General features: G+C 40.7%; 2 protein-coding genes across 11 annotated transcripts in view; both read left to right on the top strand.

Moving 5' to 3' along the window:
• PARVB (parvin beta) overlaps positions 1 to 13,201 on the top strand; it is a 49,355-nt gene extending 36,154 nt beyond the window's left edge. For all 3 annotated transcript variants that reach the window (XM_002190994.7, XM_072923697.1, XM_030263403.4), the window contains exons 8-13: positions 1,323 to 1,342; positions 2,504 to 2,565; positions 3,737 to 3,805; positions 4,690 to 4,791; positions 6,377 to 6,449; positions 10,152 to 13,201. In XM_002190994.7, the coding sequence (XP_002191030.2) occupies positions 1,323 to 1,342; positions 2,504 to 2,565; positions 3,737 to 3,805; positions 4,690 to 4,791; positions 6,377 to 6,449; positions 10,152 to 10,228 (403 nt within the window). In that variant the 3' untranslated portion in view covers positions 10,229 to 13,201. The remainder of the gene's footprint in view (positions 1 to 1,322; positions 1,343 to 2,503; positions 2,566 to 3,736; positions 3,806 to 4,689; positions 4,792 to 6,376; positions 6,450 to 10,151) is intronic.
• Positions 13,202 to 13,328: 127 nt separating this feature from the next.
• The window catches only part of PARVG (parvin gamma), a 120,540-nt gene continuing 118,034 nt past the window's right edge, over positions 13,329 to 15,834 (top strand). For 6 of the 8 annotated variants that reach the window (XR_012053650.1, XR_012053652.1, XR_012053649.1 and 3 more), the window contains exon 1: positions 13,329 to 14,565. The gene's annotated coding sequence lies outside the window, so the exon portion shown is untranslated. The remainder of the gene's footprint in view (positions 14,566 to 15,834) is intronic. The other 2 variants (XM_041713647.2, XM_012569265.5) reach the window with 2 other exon arrangements.

The raw sequence follows: 15,834 nt of genomic DNA, 5'->3' as shown, positions 1-15,834 counted from the left end.
GTGCTATTTTCTCTATTAAGTGAAGGGCTAATGTAGATATTTTGGGGGAGAATTAATTTGAAGAAAGGCAATTCTTCGACATAGCTCTCCAAACTGGAGTGATACAGTTAAAACTGTAAGGAGGGAAGAGCTCAGCAAAAATAAATAAATAAACCTCTTCCTTCTCCATTTTTTTTTACCAGCTTACTTTGCTGTATGTTTTTACAGTCCTTTTTATAAGGAGTAGGCTAGACATGGATTTTGGCTTCAGCTGAAAGCTGAGGTTTTCCTTCACATGGCCTGAAGGCAGCTTTTCTAAGAGGGGCTTACATGAGCCCTCCCTCAGTTTATCAGAGTATTGGCTCCCTGTAGAGTTGGCTCAGCTTCCCATGGCTTTGAAGACAAATGGAGCACCATGTGGTGCTTAGTGGGGAAGATCTTTCAGATGGAAGCGCTCAGAAATGAGATCATAATGTCTCTGTGTGGACATTAAAGATCTCATAGTGGTTTTTGGAGGATCAGAGCTCTGGCTCAGGTTTGTGGGCCAAAATTCCTTCTCTCTGTCCTGTGCCCTTGAACAATGAAGTGAGCTTGTACTCTCCTCCAGATGTGGTTTGCAAGATGTGATCTGCAGGCTGGGGCTTGGACAATTTTTAGCAAAAAAGATGTTTGCAGATTTGCATTGGTGTTTATATATATATTTTATTGGGCTAATTAATATTACAGATTATTAAAAGGTTACTGCTTAATGTGTTGCATATCCAGGCACAAGTACACCTATGGAAAATGCAGCAATCAGCAGAGTCCAACATTCACTGAATACTTTCCAATTCCTCTGTGCAAATCAGGGCCTGATTCTCAGCTGATTAACATCTGCATATGTCTGATGATATCACTGGCTATGTATGTATTTCATATGTGGCAGTTTTATTTACATCATATTCACACAGAATGTGTTTTCTTCAGAGGAAACAGAGTGAGATAGATGGCTTTGCTTCTTGTAAGGTGTGTGGTTTAGATTATATTTGTGAAAATACACAAGCACTTTTAGTCATTCACCCTTCATCATAAAAAGTGTGGCTAAGAAGTCATAATTGTGTGCAGAATGTAATTAAGCATTTCCATTAATTTCAAATGGATTTCCCTGACATCACTGGTGCTTTGCTGGGGGCTTTCCTGCAGCATGTTGGGTCTGGTCTGAGATGTGCTCAGACCCTTGAGTTTGCACAAGTTGTTTGCCCTCTGCTTATTGAAGGACAACTCCTTTTTAGGGCCATTCTCTTGTCTTCCTAAACTGATTGATTGTTCACTAAGTTCATGTTCTTGGTTTCTCTGACTTGCAGGATGATGATGGGAAGATTTGGTAAGTAATAAACTTTTTTTTTTTTGTTTGATTTGTGTCAGGCACAGAAATTTGGTCATTTTTTCATTCAGCAGAACAAGACAATGGGTTGAGCAATTCCATGAGGTTGGAATGTGTTGTGGGGGCAGGTTTTGTTACTCCATGAAGATGTGGAGGATAATGGGTAGGACCAGATCTAATTCCTTTGCATGGAGAATCTTATCTCCTTTGTATTTTCTAGACTTTGAAGTTTAGGCCTTACCAAGTGTATGTCTGGTCTTCTAAACAAAGCCCATTTCTTTTGGTGTTGCTGCCAAGAGATTTGCATTTATATTTTAGTGGTATTAAGTTATTTCTCATTTTAATATGTATGCTCCTGTAAAGGATGAAAAGAAGTAATTTATTTTCTTTATTTGCCCATTATAATATGTCAAAATTATAATTTCTCCTCTTGCAGTGTATCTGCATTAAATATTAATAAGGCACTGGAAAATAAATAATGTCAGGGGCAAAATAATGTATCTTCAGATACAAAAGGATTTAGATAATAAGTGTTTCTTTATTTGACAGTAGAAAACTATTAAAATGTGTTCTGTAAATAAAAAGTATTTGATCATGGAAAAACTGTTAAAAACTATGTTGAAAACAGATTTGATTAGGCATTGATAGACAGTGCTTTGAAGGTAGAAACATAATTTAAATCTTTATGCTGTCTGTAGGCTTTGCTCTTCATACACTGCTGAATCAGAATTCACTTGAGTTCAGTTCTAAGCTGTACGGATGTCAGGGGTACTACCAGCAATTTTAAATTAACCAAATTAATGTCTGAATTTGACACTGCATGTGGATGCAACCATAGCTGTTCAAGTTAGGATTGGGGTATAGTCAGCACTGGTGTTTCATTTTAATTTTTCTTTCACCCACATATTTTGTGTACCAATTTTGAATGGCGGAAAAGGGAAATTGGTGAATATGGTTATTTTCAGTTACCGCTAAAATTCCCAGGGCAGTTTGCTCTGGCATATAGCCAGACACCAAAAGAGGGTGCTGACTTTTAGCTTGGGTCTCTGTTACATGACTTTCTGAGGAAAAAAAAACGTTTAGGTTATGGACAGGAAACCTGCTTTCCACACTTGTGCTATTGGAGGTGTTCTGATTTTAATTTTTTTTTCCCCAAACCAGAGCGTGATGCCTTTGACACTCTTTTTGATCACGCACCGGACAAGCTCAGCGTAGTCAAAAAGGTAAAAAGTAAAATCCTAGCTTTATTTTCCACGCTGCTTTTTTTTTTTTTTGCTTTTGAAAAGAAATTCAGAAGCATCCAGCAAATAATAGAAGAGGAATTTGAAGTAGTATAAAGGGTGTTTATCCCCAAGGATCACTGTGTCAGAGCCAGGAGATGTTTTCCAAACATTAAAATGTGATTCACCCATAAAGAAGTTTGCTGAATACAAAGCTTTTACAAAAGAGCTGCTTTTGCCCAGGTGCTAAGCACTTATTCTTATGGTCCCTTGGTTTGTCCTTTAAGGCTGAGCATCACTGCACAACATGTCTATCCGGATGTATTTTTGACATGGTTTTGTGTTAGAGCAGAGGGGTAATGTAGCTGTTTTATCTCTCTCTGCCAGCTCTTGCTGCTATGAGGGAATGTATAAGAGACTCCATGTAGTTCCATCAGATAGTTCCAGCCAGGCTGTTAAGCTGCTTATTAGGAGAGCAGTATGTGAAGATCAGTGTTTTAAGTTGTCCCTCCCCTTTGTGTGAAAGAAAGGATGTGTGCTTTTAAAATAATGCTTTGAAGTCTCAGGAAGTTTTTTATCTTTCCAGCCTAAAATGTCTTTTAGAAAAGTCCTTTTAAGTGGATAAAGAACTAACTTAACTCTTTCCACACAATAAAAGTGGTAACATTCTGCTCTTCTGTAAGTGGGCTGACAGGTCTCTGTGCTTTAATCCATTAGCACAGGTCTGGTTTGTAGAGGCAGGATTTGCATCTGGAATAGAAATCCCAGACCTGGGTTACATCCTGGCTGTAACCCGTGTGCTGACTGCACACATCCCTCTGGGAACAGAGTTGTGTGCACACCACTGTGCTGTTGGCACCTTCAAGAACCTGAAAAAAATGAATGGGGACAGTAAATGCACCTACTGTTCACTTCATCTTCAGGCACTGGTGTCCTTGCTGTGTTTTCCCAGGCCACTGAGGTTTGCTTGATGTGCCGGCAAAGCTGCATGGAACAGCTCCATCTGCTGAATTCTGGCATCTGGTGCAACAAACCGTGTACTTATTGGTGCAAAAGCAGGCAGCAAACATGCCCATTGTGTTTTTAAAAATGTCTTTAAAGGTTATGTTAACCCTTTCACATCAGCACTGAGTGTAGTGTCTGACATCGCTGTTTCTGCTGGTTTTTTTTATAGTCTCTGATCACCTTTGTGAACAAACACTTGAATAAACTGAATTTGGAAGTGACGGAGTTGGAAACCCAGGTAGGAGGCTTTGTCTTCTTGGATGTAATCTGTGTAAATTGCAGATTTTCAGACAGGGGCTTGGCTAAGCAGAAGCAGATCTTATTTCTAGAGTTTACTGAGCTGTGAGAGGTGGTTATCTTGTCTCTGCAAAATGATAAGCAGAGAATTACACCAGGTATATGGGTAATTCATTTGAACCAGCCATTAATTCACTTCTATTTTACGGCTTTGCTGAAATAAATGGACCACTGGATCTGATCTGTCACAAGAAATTGTTGCTTCATGCCTTAGGGGTACCCAAGAATTTATATTTTAGAGGATGTCACATGCGACATAGCAGGATCACAAGTGGGAAGTCTTAGAACTGCATAACATTATCTCCCTTACCCAGTCAGTAGCCATCTGGTCTGGTAGGAGCACTGATCAGAGTGGCTGAAAATATGTAGGATTTTATTTTGTATTTGCTGAAACCATAAACAGTCTATTTTGACTTGGGTGGAAAAGTTCTTTCATGAAAATCAGCTTCGTATCTGTGACAGGGGAGACTTATTTTCAAGTTTTGATTGAGGGCAAAGATTCAAATGTCTAACACACACAACTTAAGAGGGATTGTGATTGAAATGACCAGATATTGTAGCAGTAGGACTGGGGGTATATAACGTGCCCCAGGAAGTTTGGGGTTTTTTTTAACTACTGCTGTGAAGTTGGCAGGATTCCTCAAGGAAATTAAATGAATATGAGGAAAGCAAGAACAGACTCCTGAACCATCTCACACTTCTGTGCTAGCAAAACAAACAAACAAACAAAAAAATCAGAATATATAATTTGGGCCAAGCATTCTTTGTTCTTGCTTATGAATGCTGATTTACAAACAGATGCTTTCTCCTCATATTTTTCTTTAGTTTGCAGATGGTGTTTACTTGGTTTTGCTCATGGGTCTCCTTGAGGACTATTTTGTCCCACTTCACAACTTCTACTTAACACCTGAAAGTTTTGATCAAAAGGTGGGTGGAAACTCCAGGTTATGTTCTTTCTGCATTATTATCACTTTTTTTTTTCCCCCCAATTTTTTTATCTTTTCTCTTTGTGCCAGGTGAAACAGAAGCCGATGTATTTTCTTCAGGAGATCTAGCAAAGAGGCTGTGGCATTTGATGGTTAAAACAGTAAAAATTGTGAAATGAATGAGTAAATTCCTTGTAGTTGAGGAAGAAAGGTATTCTGTTCCTGGATTCAGACAACACATAAAGCTCACAAATATCCAGGATGGATAAATACAATAATGAGTGCTCTGTACTGTATAGCACTTTGCATGATCACAGTCATTTTTGAGAATGTAGTAGTGCCTGAAGCGTTCTTGTGTGTGGGTCTCTTGCTCCATTGTCCTGGGTCCCTCCTTATGCTCACAATGACAAAAGAGTTTGGGCTGTGTTTTGTCACAACCCGAAGTTGCTTCTGTCTGCAGTTGTTCCCAGACCTGCACATGCATCTGTGTATATATGGTGATGGTCTGTCAGAATTCCCTGAGCCTGGTCCTGCTGCAGTCCTGCAAGTGTCCCCTGTTTTTCAATTTGCCAGGGTCTGCAGGGCAGAGGATAGGATTTATGCTGGCCGAGCTGCAGCAGGAGGGGAGGCTAGGTTAGAAGTGGAAACATTGGCTGAAGTTAAAAGATGGAATGCTTTGTGGGTGCTGTTTAAAATGGGGTTTTCATAACGACTCCTGCACAGGTTGTGCTGTCAACCCCTCAGCAGAGGTACATCTCTGGGAGGGATGGTTCTCTATTACACCTCACACATCCTTTATAGCTTTCTCTTGCTTCTTTGTCCTGTTATCTTCAATTTTTGCTCTTGTAGAAATGCAGGGTGCTGAGTTGTACCAGCATCTGCTTACAGTTTTATTATTAATGGTCGGAATTCATAAAGATTACCCAGTATTGCTGAAGTCACAGTGTGGTTTTGTGTGGAAACTCAGCCTTGAGGAATGAGGATTTGTAAATTGAAGAAGGAAAGGTAGGCTCTGTGTTTTGGGGGGAAAAACACCACGTTGAAAGTGATTGGTTTTGTCACAACAAATGAGGAGGAACTGCAGCAGGTAAAAAGAGATTATAAATAAAGTCCTGAGTAATAAGCTATGTATCTCCAGAACTGTCATGTACAGTGACAAAACTGCACAGAATTCATAATGTTAATTACCTTGCCTAAATTTCAGTAAGCATGGACAAGAAATCTGGTGTACAGATATCTTTGTAATTTTTATTCCTCAAAGGAGAGATTAAATGAAGACGCCTACTTGCATTTGCTTTCCCTTTTTACCAATTTCTTTCCTCTGAATTTATGCTCCTGTGTGACCTCTGGGGGCTTGTTCAGAAGCTCTTTATGTACAGCTGTGCTTAGTTTATTTTGCAGGTTCTCTGCACAGCCTACCCAGGAACTGCTGTCACATGGTTCTCCTGTGCTTAACCATGTAAATGTTTCATATTGATTTAAATAGAATTATCAAGTCTGGAGAGATTAAAGCACCTAAAAAAAATTGATTAAAGGCTTTTGATGCCTGTGTAACTCTGAGATTCTAAACCCTTCACCTCTTTCAGGTGCACAATGTTTCTTTTGCTTTTGAGCTGATGCAAGATGGAGGCCTGAAGAAGCCAAAAGCTCGCCCTGAAGGTATGGACGTGGCTTTAAACTGTGCATAAAGTTATCAGAGCAGGTGTATTTCAAGTACATTCTATTCGCAGTAGCAATAGTACCATGAAGTGGAGCTGCGAATGGGCTCCTTGAGAGTTTTCCAAAGGATTCACTGTCTCTGCCTGGGGTATACCCTGCCCATGCTTCTTGTCTGGAACAGATTCACTGAGGTGTCCAAGTGGAGCTTTAGTGAGTCCTTCAAGAGCTGTTCTGTGCTACATGATAAATTCAGCTGGTGTTTTCAATAACAATCCAAGCAGAAAGCTTTTCATGGTCCAATTCTTGTAATTCTTACAGCTGGTGCTAGTCTGGACTCCTGTGATTGGATTTCAGTGACAGATAACTGGAAGGCTTTAAGGTTTTTTTTAGGAGAACTGGTAGCAAACAATCTTGATCTTCCACATGTGGGTGTGGAAGTCAGAACTAAGACGTGTAAAACCCAAGTTTTCCCTTTAAGTCTCAGAACTTTAATTATTGATGAGGTCTGCATTGTTCCTTGCACTGGGGATAAAAAGAGGAATTAAAAGTTTGACTGCTAAATGAGCAATTTTTATTCCTGGTGTTACACACTGTGTATGTGTCACAAGCTTCTGCAGAACAAAGGAAAATGAGGATTCTCCAAGAAGCATTTGGTCTGACTTAACAGGAGAGAAAGTGATGATAGTAAATAGATTAACAAACAGTGGAGGTGGTTATAGAGGGGGAAAAAGGCAAAAGACAGTATTAAATGGCTTATATATGCTGTCAGTATGTTGTTATAACCTGGGATGGTAAGTGTTCCTGAAGAATGCTGAGAATTCTGAAAAAAATGATGAAAACTAGAAGAGGTTACCTTTTCATAAGGCTCTTACATCCTTACACTATCATGAATGGTAAAACACTGTAGCAGATCTTGCTTGTGGAGATTCAATAAGGAGCAAAATATGCTTTTAAGTGTTTTATTGATTGAAAATGTAATTAAAAAAGCTGGAGAGCCAAATTAGCTTGTACAACATTCTTTTTTTTTTTTTTTTTTTTTTTTCTTTTTTTTTTGCTTATTGCTGCTGCAAGATGTACCATCTCTGGTGATTTTTCCTTCCTCTTCTCTGTGTGTGGCCACTCCCAGCAGTTCCCAGCTGTTGGAGTGAGTGTGCTCATGAGTCTGTGACTGTGGCTCCTGAAAAACTGCTCCCTTGGAGAGGACAGTCACATCTTGGGAGTGGCTTCACTGCAGTGTCATTTGTAAATTCTTGCCAGTCCTGTATTGCAATATGTGTTTCACAGAGCAGTAATTCATTTTGACAGAGAATCTGAAGCTCTGCAAAAGAATTCTGTGTATAGTTCTGTTAATGCCATATTCTGATCCATTGTTTGTTCATCAATAGGCTGGGAAAGCTGTCAGGTGAATCCATGTTCTTTAGTATGAATTGGGTAGTAAATGCCTCTGGGATTAGAATCATAAAATTGTTAAGGTTGGAAAAGACCTCTAAGACCATTGAGTTCAAGCATTAACCCAGCACCATCATGTTCACCTCTAAGCCACATCCCCGAGTGCCACGTCTACACAGCTTCTAAATTCCTCCAGGGATGGGGACTGCACCACTTCCCTGGGCAGCCTGCTTTGATGCTTGACAACCATTTTGCTGAAGAAATTTTCCCAATACCCAGTTGGGAAAACCTGCCCTGATATAACTTGAGACTGTTTCCTCTCATTTTGTCCTGTTCCCTGGCAGCAGAGCCTGACCCCTCCATGGCTGTCCCCTCCTGTCAGGAGCTGTGCAAAGCCAGAAGGGCCCCCTGAGCCTCCTTTTCTCCAAGCTGAGGCCCTCCAGCTCCCTCAGCCCCTTCCCCAGCTCCATTCCCTTCTCTGGACACGCTCCAGCCCCTCCATGTCTTTTCTGATGTGAGATTTCCAAAACTGCCCTCAGGATTTGAGGTGGTGGGCCTGGCTGTCCAACCAGTTCAATTAGTTGTAGGATTTAGAGAAAAATGTTGTCTAGAGCAGAACATCATTTTTATCCCTATGCTTTCTGCAGTGCTTGCAAGGAACAGGTCCTGTTAGATCTTGTAGTGTGTCTGTGTGCAGGTGTAAGCAAAAATAGCACCATAGAGGTCATCTCCTCTTCTCTGTTCTTCCAGCCAAATTCAGTGGATTGGGCCAGCAGGAGAACTTGGTGCTGAGTTATTGCACCAGAGCTACGATGTAATGGATTAATGTAGTATCCTCTAATGAGGTTGTTATGGACCATGAAAGTTTTAAATTAATGGAATATTTTGGGCTACTTTTAGAGTGTATTGCCACTTTCAGTTAACATTTTAATAGTTGTTGTTGGTAATGTTATGGCTGTGCGTGTTTTATCCTATTATAAGCAGCCGGAGGCTGAGAATATGCTTATTCTTGGAAATACCTGTTAGACACAGCTCAATAAGGAACACTGCAGTTGCCTACACAGGGAGGATGCACTGTACACTCTGTAGTCTTTAATGTAAAAGACATAACAGGGTCTGAAAGTTAGGAAAATGGCAAACTGGAATTATAGTATAACTTTTGCAACAGTGGTTATTAACCATTGGTCTGCATTGTCAAGGAATGGAGATGGAATTTCCAGAACTGGAAGATGGAAAAAAAGAAAAAAAAAATTAAGAAAACATTCAATGTTAAGTTTACATTTTGAATTGGATTGGCTTGTTTTGAGTATCAACTTCCTATGATACCAGGAAAAATTATTAGTTTTGTATTTCAGTTATTCCAGTAGGGCATTTCTTTTTTCAGGATGCATGACTTCACAGCAATTAGGATCTTTCTTTGGGGCAGGAGAAGATTCTCCTGCAAATGCGAACTGAAAATTATAAATGTAATATGTAAATTATTGGGGGAAAAAGGGTAGAAATAGTGTTTGAGAGATTACTAAAAATACGAGATGAATTGTGGGGGTTAGAGTGGGCTGGGAGGGAAGGGTGGAGCGGTCCTGGCAATGAGTCTTCTAAGCAGACAGTGGGGGTTTCCCTTGGACCTCACCTTAATTGTGCTTGGTTTTTTAACAGTTTGCTGTCTTCCTAGGACTTCTGATGATTTTTTTTATATGTTCTTCCTCACTTTTGCTTCCATATGTGTTGTTCACTGCATATTTTTTGCTTCTTCCCACTAATTTCTGATGTGTTCTATCCAAACTTTCTACCTCTTCAGCCTTCTCTGTGCTGTGCCTCCCCCCCAGAATCCCTGCATTCTTGGCATTTTATTGTAGTATAGGTGGAGAGGTGCTAGCAGGAAAGCTTCTTCTTGAGAGCTGTTCCAGACTTGTTCCCTGGCTTAGCATGATAAGAAGAGTTATTAAATAATAAAAAGTTCGGAGTCTGTTAAGGATTCAAACTTTGTTAATTCATATCATTGCAGACCTGTGGATGTGGTTCAGTACTTCTGTGGCCAGGGAAGTCATCAGGAGTGTTTCCCAAAGCCTTTATCCCAGGTCTCTGACAGAAGCAGACTTTCTCTGTAGCAAATTTTAGCTGGGGAAGGGAATTACCTTCTGTTGAAGCACATTGTGTGGGACATTAAAAAGGCTTGGGGAAATCAGAACTCCGTAGATTTTTTTTTTTTAATTCACGATTCCATCAGCTCAGAGATGTGGGGACTTCTGTCCTTGCCAGGACAAATGAGGGAAAACACAATGCAAATCAAGGATTTCTCCTTTTCTTCCACAGATGTTGTCAACTTGGACCTGAAGTCTACACTCAGGGTTCTGTACAACCTGTTCACCAAGTACAAGAACGTTGAGTGATCCTAGAAGCTGCTGAGGTCTCTTCATCCTTCAACCTCCCCAGGCAGAAGTTACAATAAACACACCCTCTGCATGCTCCCATTATGCCTTATGCTATGCATTTCATGCATTCTTCCTACACCTGATGTGTTCTCTCTGTAGCTGTTTGTAAGACAATCCTGCTAAAAATGATGTATGTATATTCTCTAGATCACTTGAAAATGTATAGGTATTTCACACTTTTGCCAGGAAGATCTGTTGTTTGCTATAATCCACAAATGTTCTTTTGGAAAAGGAAATATACCACTAACTACTTTAATAAGCAGGGGAAACATGAGACTTTCCTCATGGCTCAAGATTCTTTGCTTCTGCAGGTGACTTTCTTTGCATACTCCTTGGTTGCAACTAGCATTTCGTGATTTTTCAGGCTTAGAGTGTTAACAATAGAAAATCACCATTGGGATTTATTTAAAAGCTGAGCCTTTTCTGTTAAATAAGGGTTTGTGTGTTCTGTTGGGTGGGTTGGGCTGAGGGGAATTATAGGCACTGTCTGAAGCTAATAGCAAAAGCTTCATTTTTTGTGTTCACCTCTTTCTACTCAGTGTTACTTGCATTCAGTGTTTACACAGAATAAGACTTGCAATGGGATGACCAGCTAATCTTTTGATGTCTAATTTTTATTTAATCGATTTTCTAGGAGAAATTTGGTTGCTAGAGCCACTGTCACTCGTTAGGCAGCTTCAGTCAGGTTGGTCCAGAACTGGTCACACAGGCACAGGCTGGATTAGTGCATTTCCCCCTGTCCTTCCAGAAATAACAGAGGGGATGTGCTGGAACAGGAGCCATCTGAGTGGATTTTTGAGGAGAGCTTTGTGGAGGAAATGGGATTGGCATTTCCAGAGTAAATGGTATGTGGAATATGTGTTCAATATCACCCTTTTTCTTTGAGCACGTAGAGGATAAATTTGATTGCTGATTTTATGTATCACAGCAGCAGCTGTTGTTTTATGGGCAGCCATTCCTTTGGCTGAAACACTAGGCAGAGTGCCCTGAAGGAGAGCAGGTAAAATTGCTCTCCTCCATGGGCTCACTTGAGTCCTGTTGGAAGTCAGCATCTTCTTTCCCTAAAAATCAATTTCTTTTTTTTACACCAAACATTATTTGCCTTTGAGCTCAGATCCAAGAGGAAACATGCTATTTGAATGGTATAATTTTCCAATTAGGATTTTCTCCTTCCCCTCTCAAACAGTTTTTCATCTCAGAGGGAAAGAAATGAGCTTCTGCTTCTTTGCTTTGTATTTTTGGATTCTGAGTTCTAGTATTTGGATTACTTGGATTACCTCCCCTCACACCTCTAAAAAAAAATACAAAGTTGGAAAAAGAAGGTAGCTACCCTTTCTTTGCATGAAAAATTCAGGTCTCCTCTGCTCTGCCAGGCTCTCTGGGGAATCTTTGGATGCCTGTACTTTAGGAAGGAGCTGACCTCTCGCTGTTTATACTGAGTCTGGAACAAAGATGTGCAGTTCAGATGGGGCCACTGAATTCCACCACAGCACCAACAGAGGAGACCTGCACAGGTGCTGAGGCCTGGTGGGCAGCTCTCCTGGCAGGTGAAGGAAATTGTGCTGAGAAATAAAGGTATCATGAAGCTGGACGGTCACTGAGCTGAAAGGTCTCTCAAACTTAGTTTAATACAGGGTTATTTGCAGGTAGCAAGTCTGTTAGAGTTGTTATTCCACCCCAATTCCTTCAGGTGATGTGGAGGTGCCAGCTCTGTTTATATTCTCTGAGTTGCTGGGAAAGACCTCCAGAGAGTACAGTTTTTGAAATTGCAAGCAGTATTAATGTCAAAAGCAAACAGAAGATAAAGAAGAGATGGGTGAGGGTGATGTGGCTTTGGAAAGGGGAATGGCTGTTTCTGAGGTGGGATCATAGAGCTGGCATCTTCAGGGCACATGAGCAGAGGTGAGCAGGTTATGACAGGTTATAAAATAGTGTCTATTTTGTTGAATTCTGTGTTTCTAGTCCCCTTGCTACAACCATGGGTTTCCTTTAGCATTCCTTCTGTTAATATCCCTGTCAGCCAGGACTGCTCCCTGGATCAGGGGTCATAGCCTGTTCTGTTGTGGTCCTGTTTTTGGGTAGATGATGCACAGGGAAAATCCTTTTTTCATTCCTTGGCTCCTGGCTGTCTGGCCAGCTCACTGTTCTGTAAACATTTATTTATTGTTAACCAGATCTGTGAGCAGGGCAGATTGGACTGAAGTGTGGCTTCATCCCAGTCAGTTTCCAGGAGGAGCCATTAGGTAAAGCTTCTCTGAAAGCCTACCTATGTCACACCTTTCTGTGACACATGCACCATAATTCTTTGCCTCTCAGAAAGCTGAGTCAGTGTTAAAAATGTTATTCATGGTATCTTTGTGTTACTGGGGTTGTGCATATGGGTACCAGTCTGAATCCTTTTGAGTTCATCTGGAATGCTCTGCAGCATTAAAGCTCCCATGTTTGTAAGTACTTAATGAATGTCTGTCTTTTCCAGTCCATACAACTTGACTTTTTGGTGCATTTACTTGACACACTCGGTTACAGTGAGCTGTATTACCACTGAAAAAGCTCAGATAGTCCTCAGCTGCATTCTGTTTTTCGAGATGAAAAACGGACAGTGGCAAATTTTTTTTAAAATCAATTTAAACCTGAAGAATTTCTTACTCCTTTTCCCCACCCCACAGTGCTTTCAGTATTAATGTGTTTTTTAAGAGTATTTTATATTGTTTTTTTAACAGTGTTTATTCTGGATTTTTAACTACTAAAAACCAGCCTTGCAGATAAAATTCTGGACTTGTCATATGTTGGAGACATCCATCTTAGTGATAAGAGTTGTGTACTGTAAGCAAGTTGCAATGCAATGCTATGTTTGCTAAAATTCACAGCAGGAGTGTTTATGCATGGTTTCGGACAGCTGTACTATTTATTCAAATAAACAAATAATGATCACTGTTTTCTATTTTTTTTTCTCAATGGAAAAACCTGTGGGAAGAACTTAGGAATGGTGAGCTTCCCTTTGCTCTGGTGTGCAGAGAGTGTAGAGTGGCTCTCCAATGCAGCAGGGCCATGTGGAGAAGCAGGAAAATGCATTATCAGAACTTGTTATTGCTGTTGAATCCTTGAATTGTTCTTCAGTGGCTGTTTTCATGTGGGGGCCAGGTGTTTGTGGTGGGGGGTGTGCATGAGATGTGCTTTGAGAACTTAACAGGAACACCTACCCTGGGTCAGCCCCTTGGAGCTGGTTCAGGGACGACTTTGCCATATTTTCTTGTGATGTCTCCTCAAATTCTGGTTGCAAAACAAAATATCCTTTTTACAGGCTCTCTTCTTGAGGATAAGACTCAACAGAATTTCAGGAAAGTTAAAAGGGTTTGCTTATTTCTCTAAAATCTATGAGAAAGGGTAGGAAAATTCTAGGAACTATATAACCATGTATTAACAGTCTGCAAAGCTAAAAATACATGAAAAATATATAAAAAGCAAAAATCTTTAGGCATCATGGGCATGAAATCAAATGCAACTCATACAGGATTGGCTACTGCTGTTCTACAGAGGTCTGGATACTCCATGCACTGGTCACTACATCAGGTTTTGGAGGAAAATAGGTGTGTTAATAAATGCAATTCACACCTGGAAAAAATGTCCAGGGAAGGTGGTTTCTGTAGTGAGTTGTTCCTCTTTAATCAGTGATGTGAAAGGGGAGGAAGGGCAGCAGCACTGCCTGCTGGAGATAACTCTTGTCTCGCATCAGTGCTTTGGGCCCTGGTGTAGTTAACTTCCTCTCTGAGGACAAAGGAATTCATTTTCTAGGTTTCTCCTTCTGCCAGGTAGGTAGAGTGGTCCTGATCTGCTGTATAAAATACTTGAATGAGCATGAGGAAAAGATGTATTGGAACATGATGATGTCTGCATTTGGCTAGTTTTTTATTGCAAACAAAACAAGCTCTGTGAGTTACCCCAGAGGCAGAGCGGCCCAGTCACGCTGGGCAATGCCATCCAAGAAAAGATCATACCTTTTTAACATTTTCTGCTGCTTCAGGAGTTGCAGGGCTGCATGTTTCCTGCACTTGTGTTCCTGTTTATTTCAGTCTCTGCAGCAGGGACCAGCACACAGACAATTCAGTTCCGGATGGGACCATGGTTTCGTTTTTAAGAGCGGAGCACTGCGGCACAACTTCCCCTTCGTTTGCTTTGTGCTGCCCTGCATGGGAGGTCTCCGAGCCTGGGCTCAGCCCTCTCCCCCAGAAATTGCATCCTGACTGCTGGGACAAGGTCTAGGAAGAGCTTCTGGAGCGTTACTGAAGGAGAGAATAGTAAGTTTGGAAAATGGGGCTCCTTTGGGTGCTTTTTTTTCATAATCAGTGTTCTTAACTGGAAGATTTGCTTTGTGTGTGTGGATTGTTCTTACTAAGATAACATCTCTTCTGCTGCTTATGAGCAAAGATGGCTCCTGAAAAGTGGCACTACACAGGGAAGTGAAAATAAGTTTTAAACTTAGTGCAAAATGTGCATTTTTTTTTTCTTATTTTCTAATTCTAGTTTCCAAAAGGTGGAGATAATACTATTAACATTCCCATTTATTTTTTTTTTTCTCTCCTTTGTGTGATCTACTTAGGAAATGTGTTTAAACTAGGCAGAGTAGGGCTTTTGTCTTTTCGAAGAGGAAATGAAACAGGTGTAACAGTTGGGTAGCATTGGAAAGTACCTTGTGAGTATTCTGCAACTGGTTTGTAAGGCAGAGACCCCCATTAGTGCTTTGTGTGGTGCCTTGGGGATATCTAGTAGCCAGACCCTGTGAAGACTCATGGAGGAAAAGTGACCCTGAGAATTAGTTGTTTATCAGTAGTTGTGACATTGCAAGGTTGTGCAATAGCCTACCTCCTGATCTAAGAATTTTCTTGGCAGCCACTGCAGGTGGCATACAAGAAATCAAACATCCCTTGGGTTTAAAGCAAAGCCTGTACATCCATGGCATTCTCAGAGAATGAGCATTTCATTCAGAGAACACCATTTTCTTTGAATAGCCCCTAATTAAGCATCTATTTCATTTAAAGATGCCATAACAAAATGCCTGTAGAGTCAGTATTTAAGCAGTTGTCTCTTACAATGTATTCCGAGTACTGATAAAAAAACTTGTGCAGGAGGATAGGGGCTAGAAAACCAGGATGTCAGCCACAGCTCTGAGCAGAAAATTTAACTGATGGGTGTCAGGGCCTGGTTGCAGGAAATGTGGAAAACTACCTCTTCTGACCTTTCCTATTTCTCATTAAACAGCTCACCCAAAGAGGTGTCCCAACCCTGTCATGTTCCATTTTATGTTGTTTCTGAAGTATGTTATCCTCTGAAAGGCTGTTGCCTGGGACCAAGCCTCACCAATATGCTGCACAGCCACATGAAGGACAGCTTGTGAATGCTAATTATGAGTAATAAGCAATGAGTCTATTAAATGCTGGAGAACTGCAGTTCTCAGGCTCTGAAATGCTTGTGGGAAATCAATACTGATAAATATGAGCTGAAATACAATAAATTATGGGCTCTCAATGGTGTCTTGCTATGTAGGAATAAGATCTTGGAGATGTAAT

Source organism: Taeniopygia guttata, chromosome 1A, assembly GCF_048771995.1.
Source record: "Taeniopygia guttata chromosome 1A, bTaeGut7.mat, whole genome shotgun sequence".
In the NCBI taxonomy this organism is placed as follows: domain Eukaryota; kingdom Metazoa; phylum Chordata; class Aves; order Passeriformes; family Estrildidae; genus Taeniopygia; species Taeniopygia guttata.
This window is presented reverse-complemented; position numbering and strand designations above follow the sequence as displayed.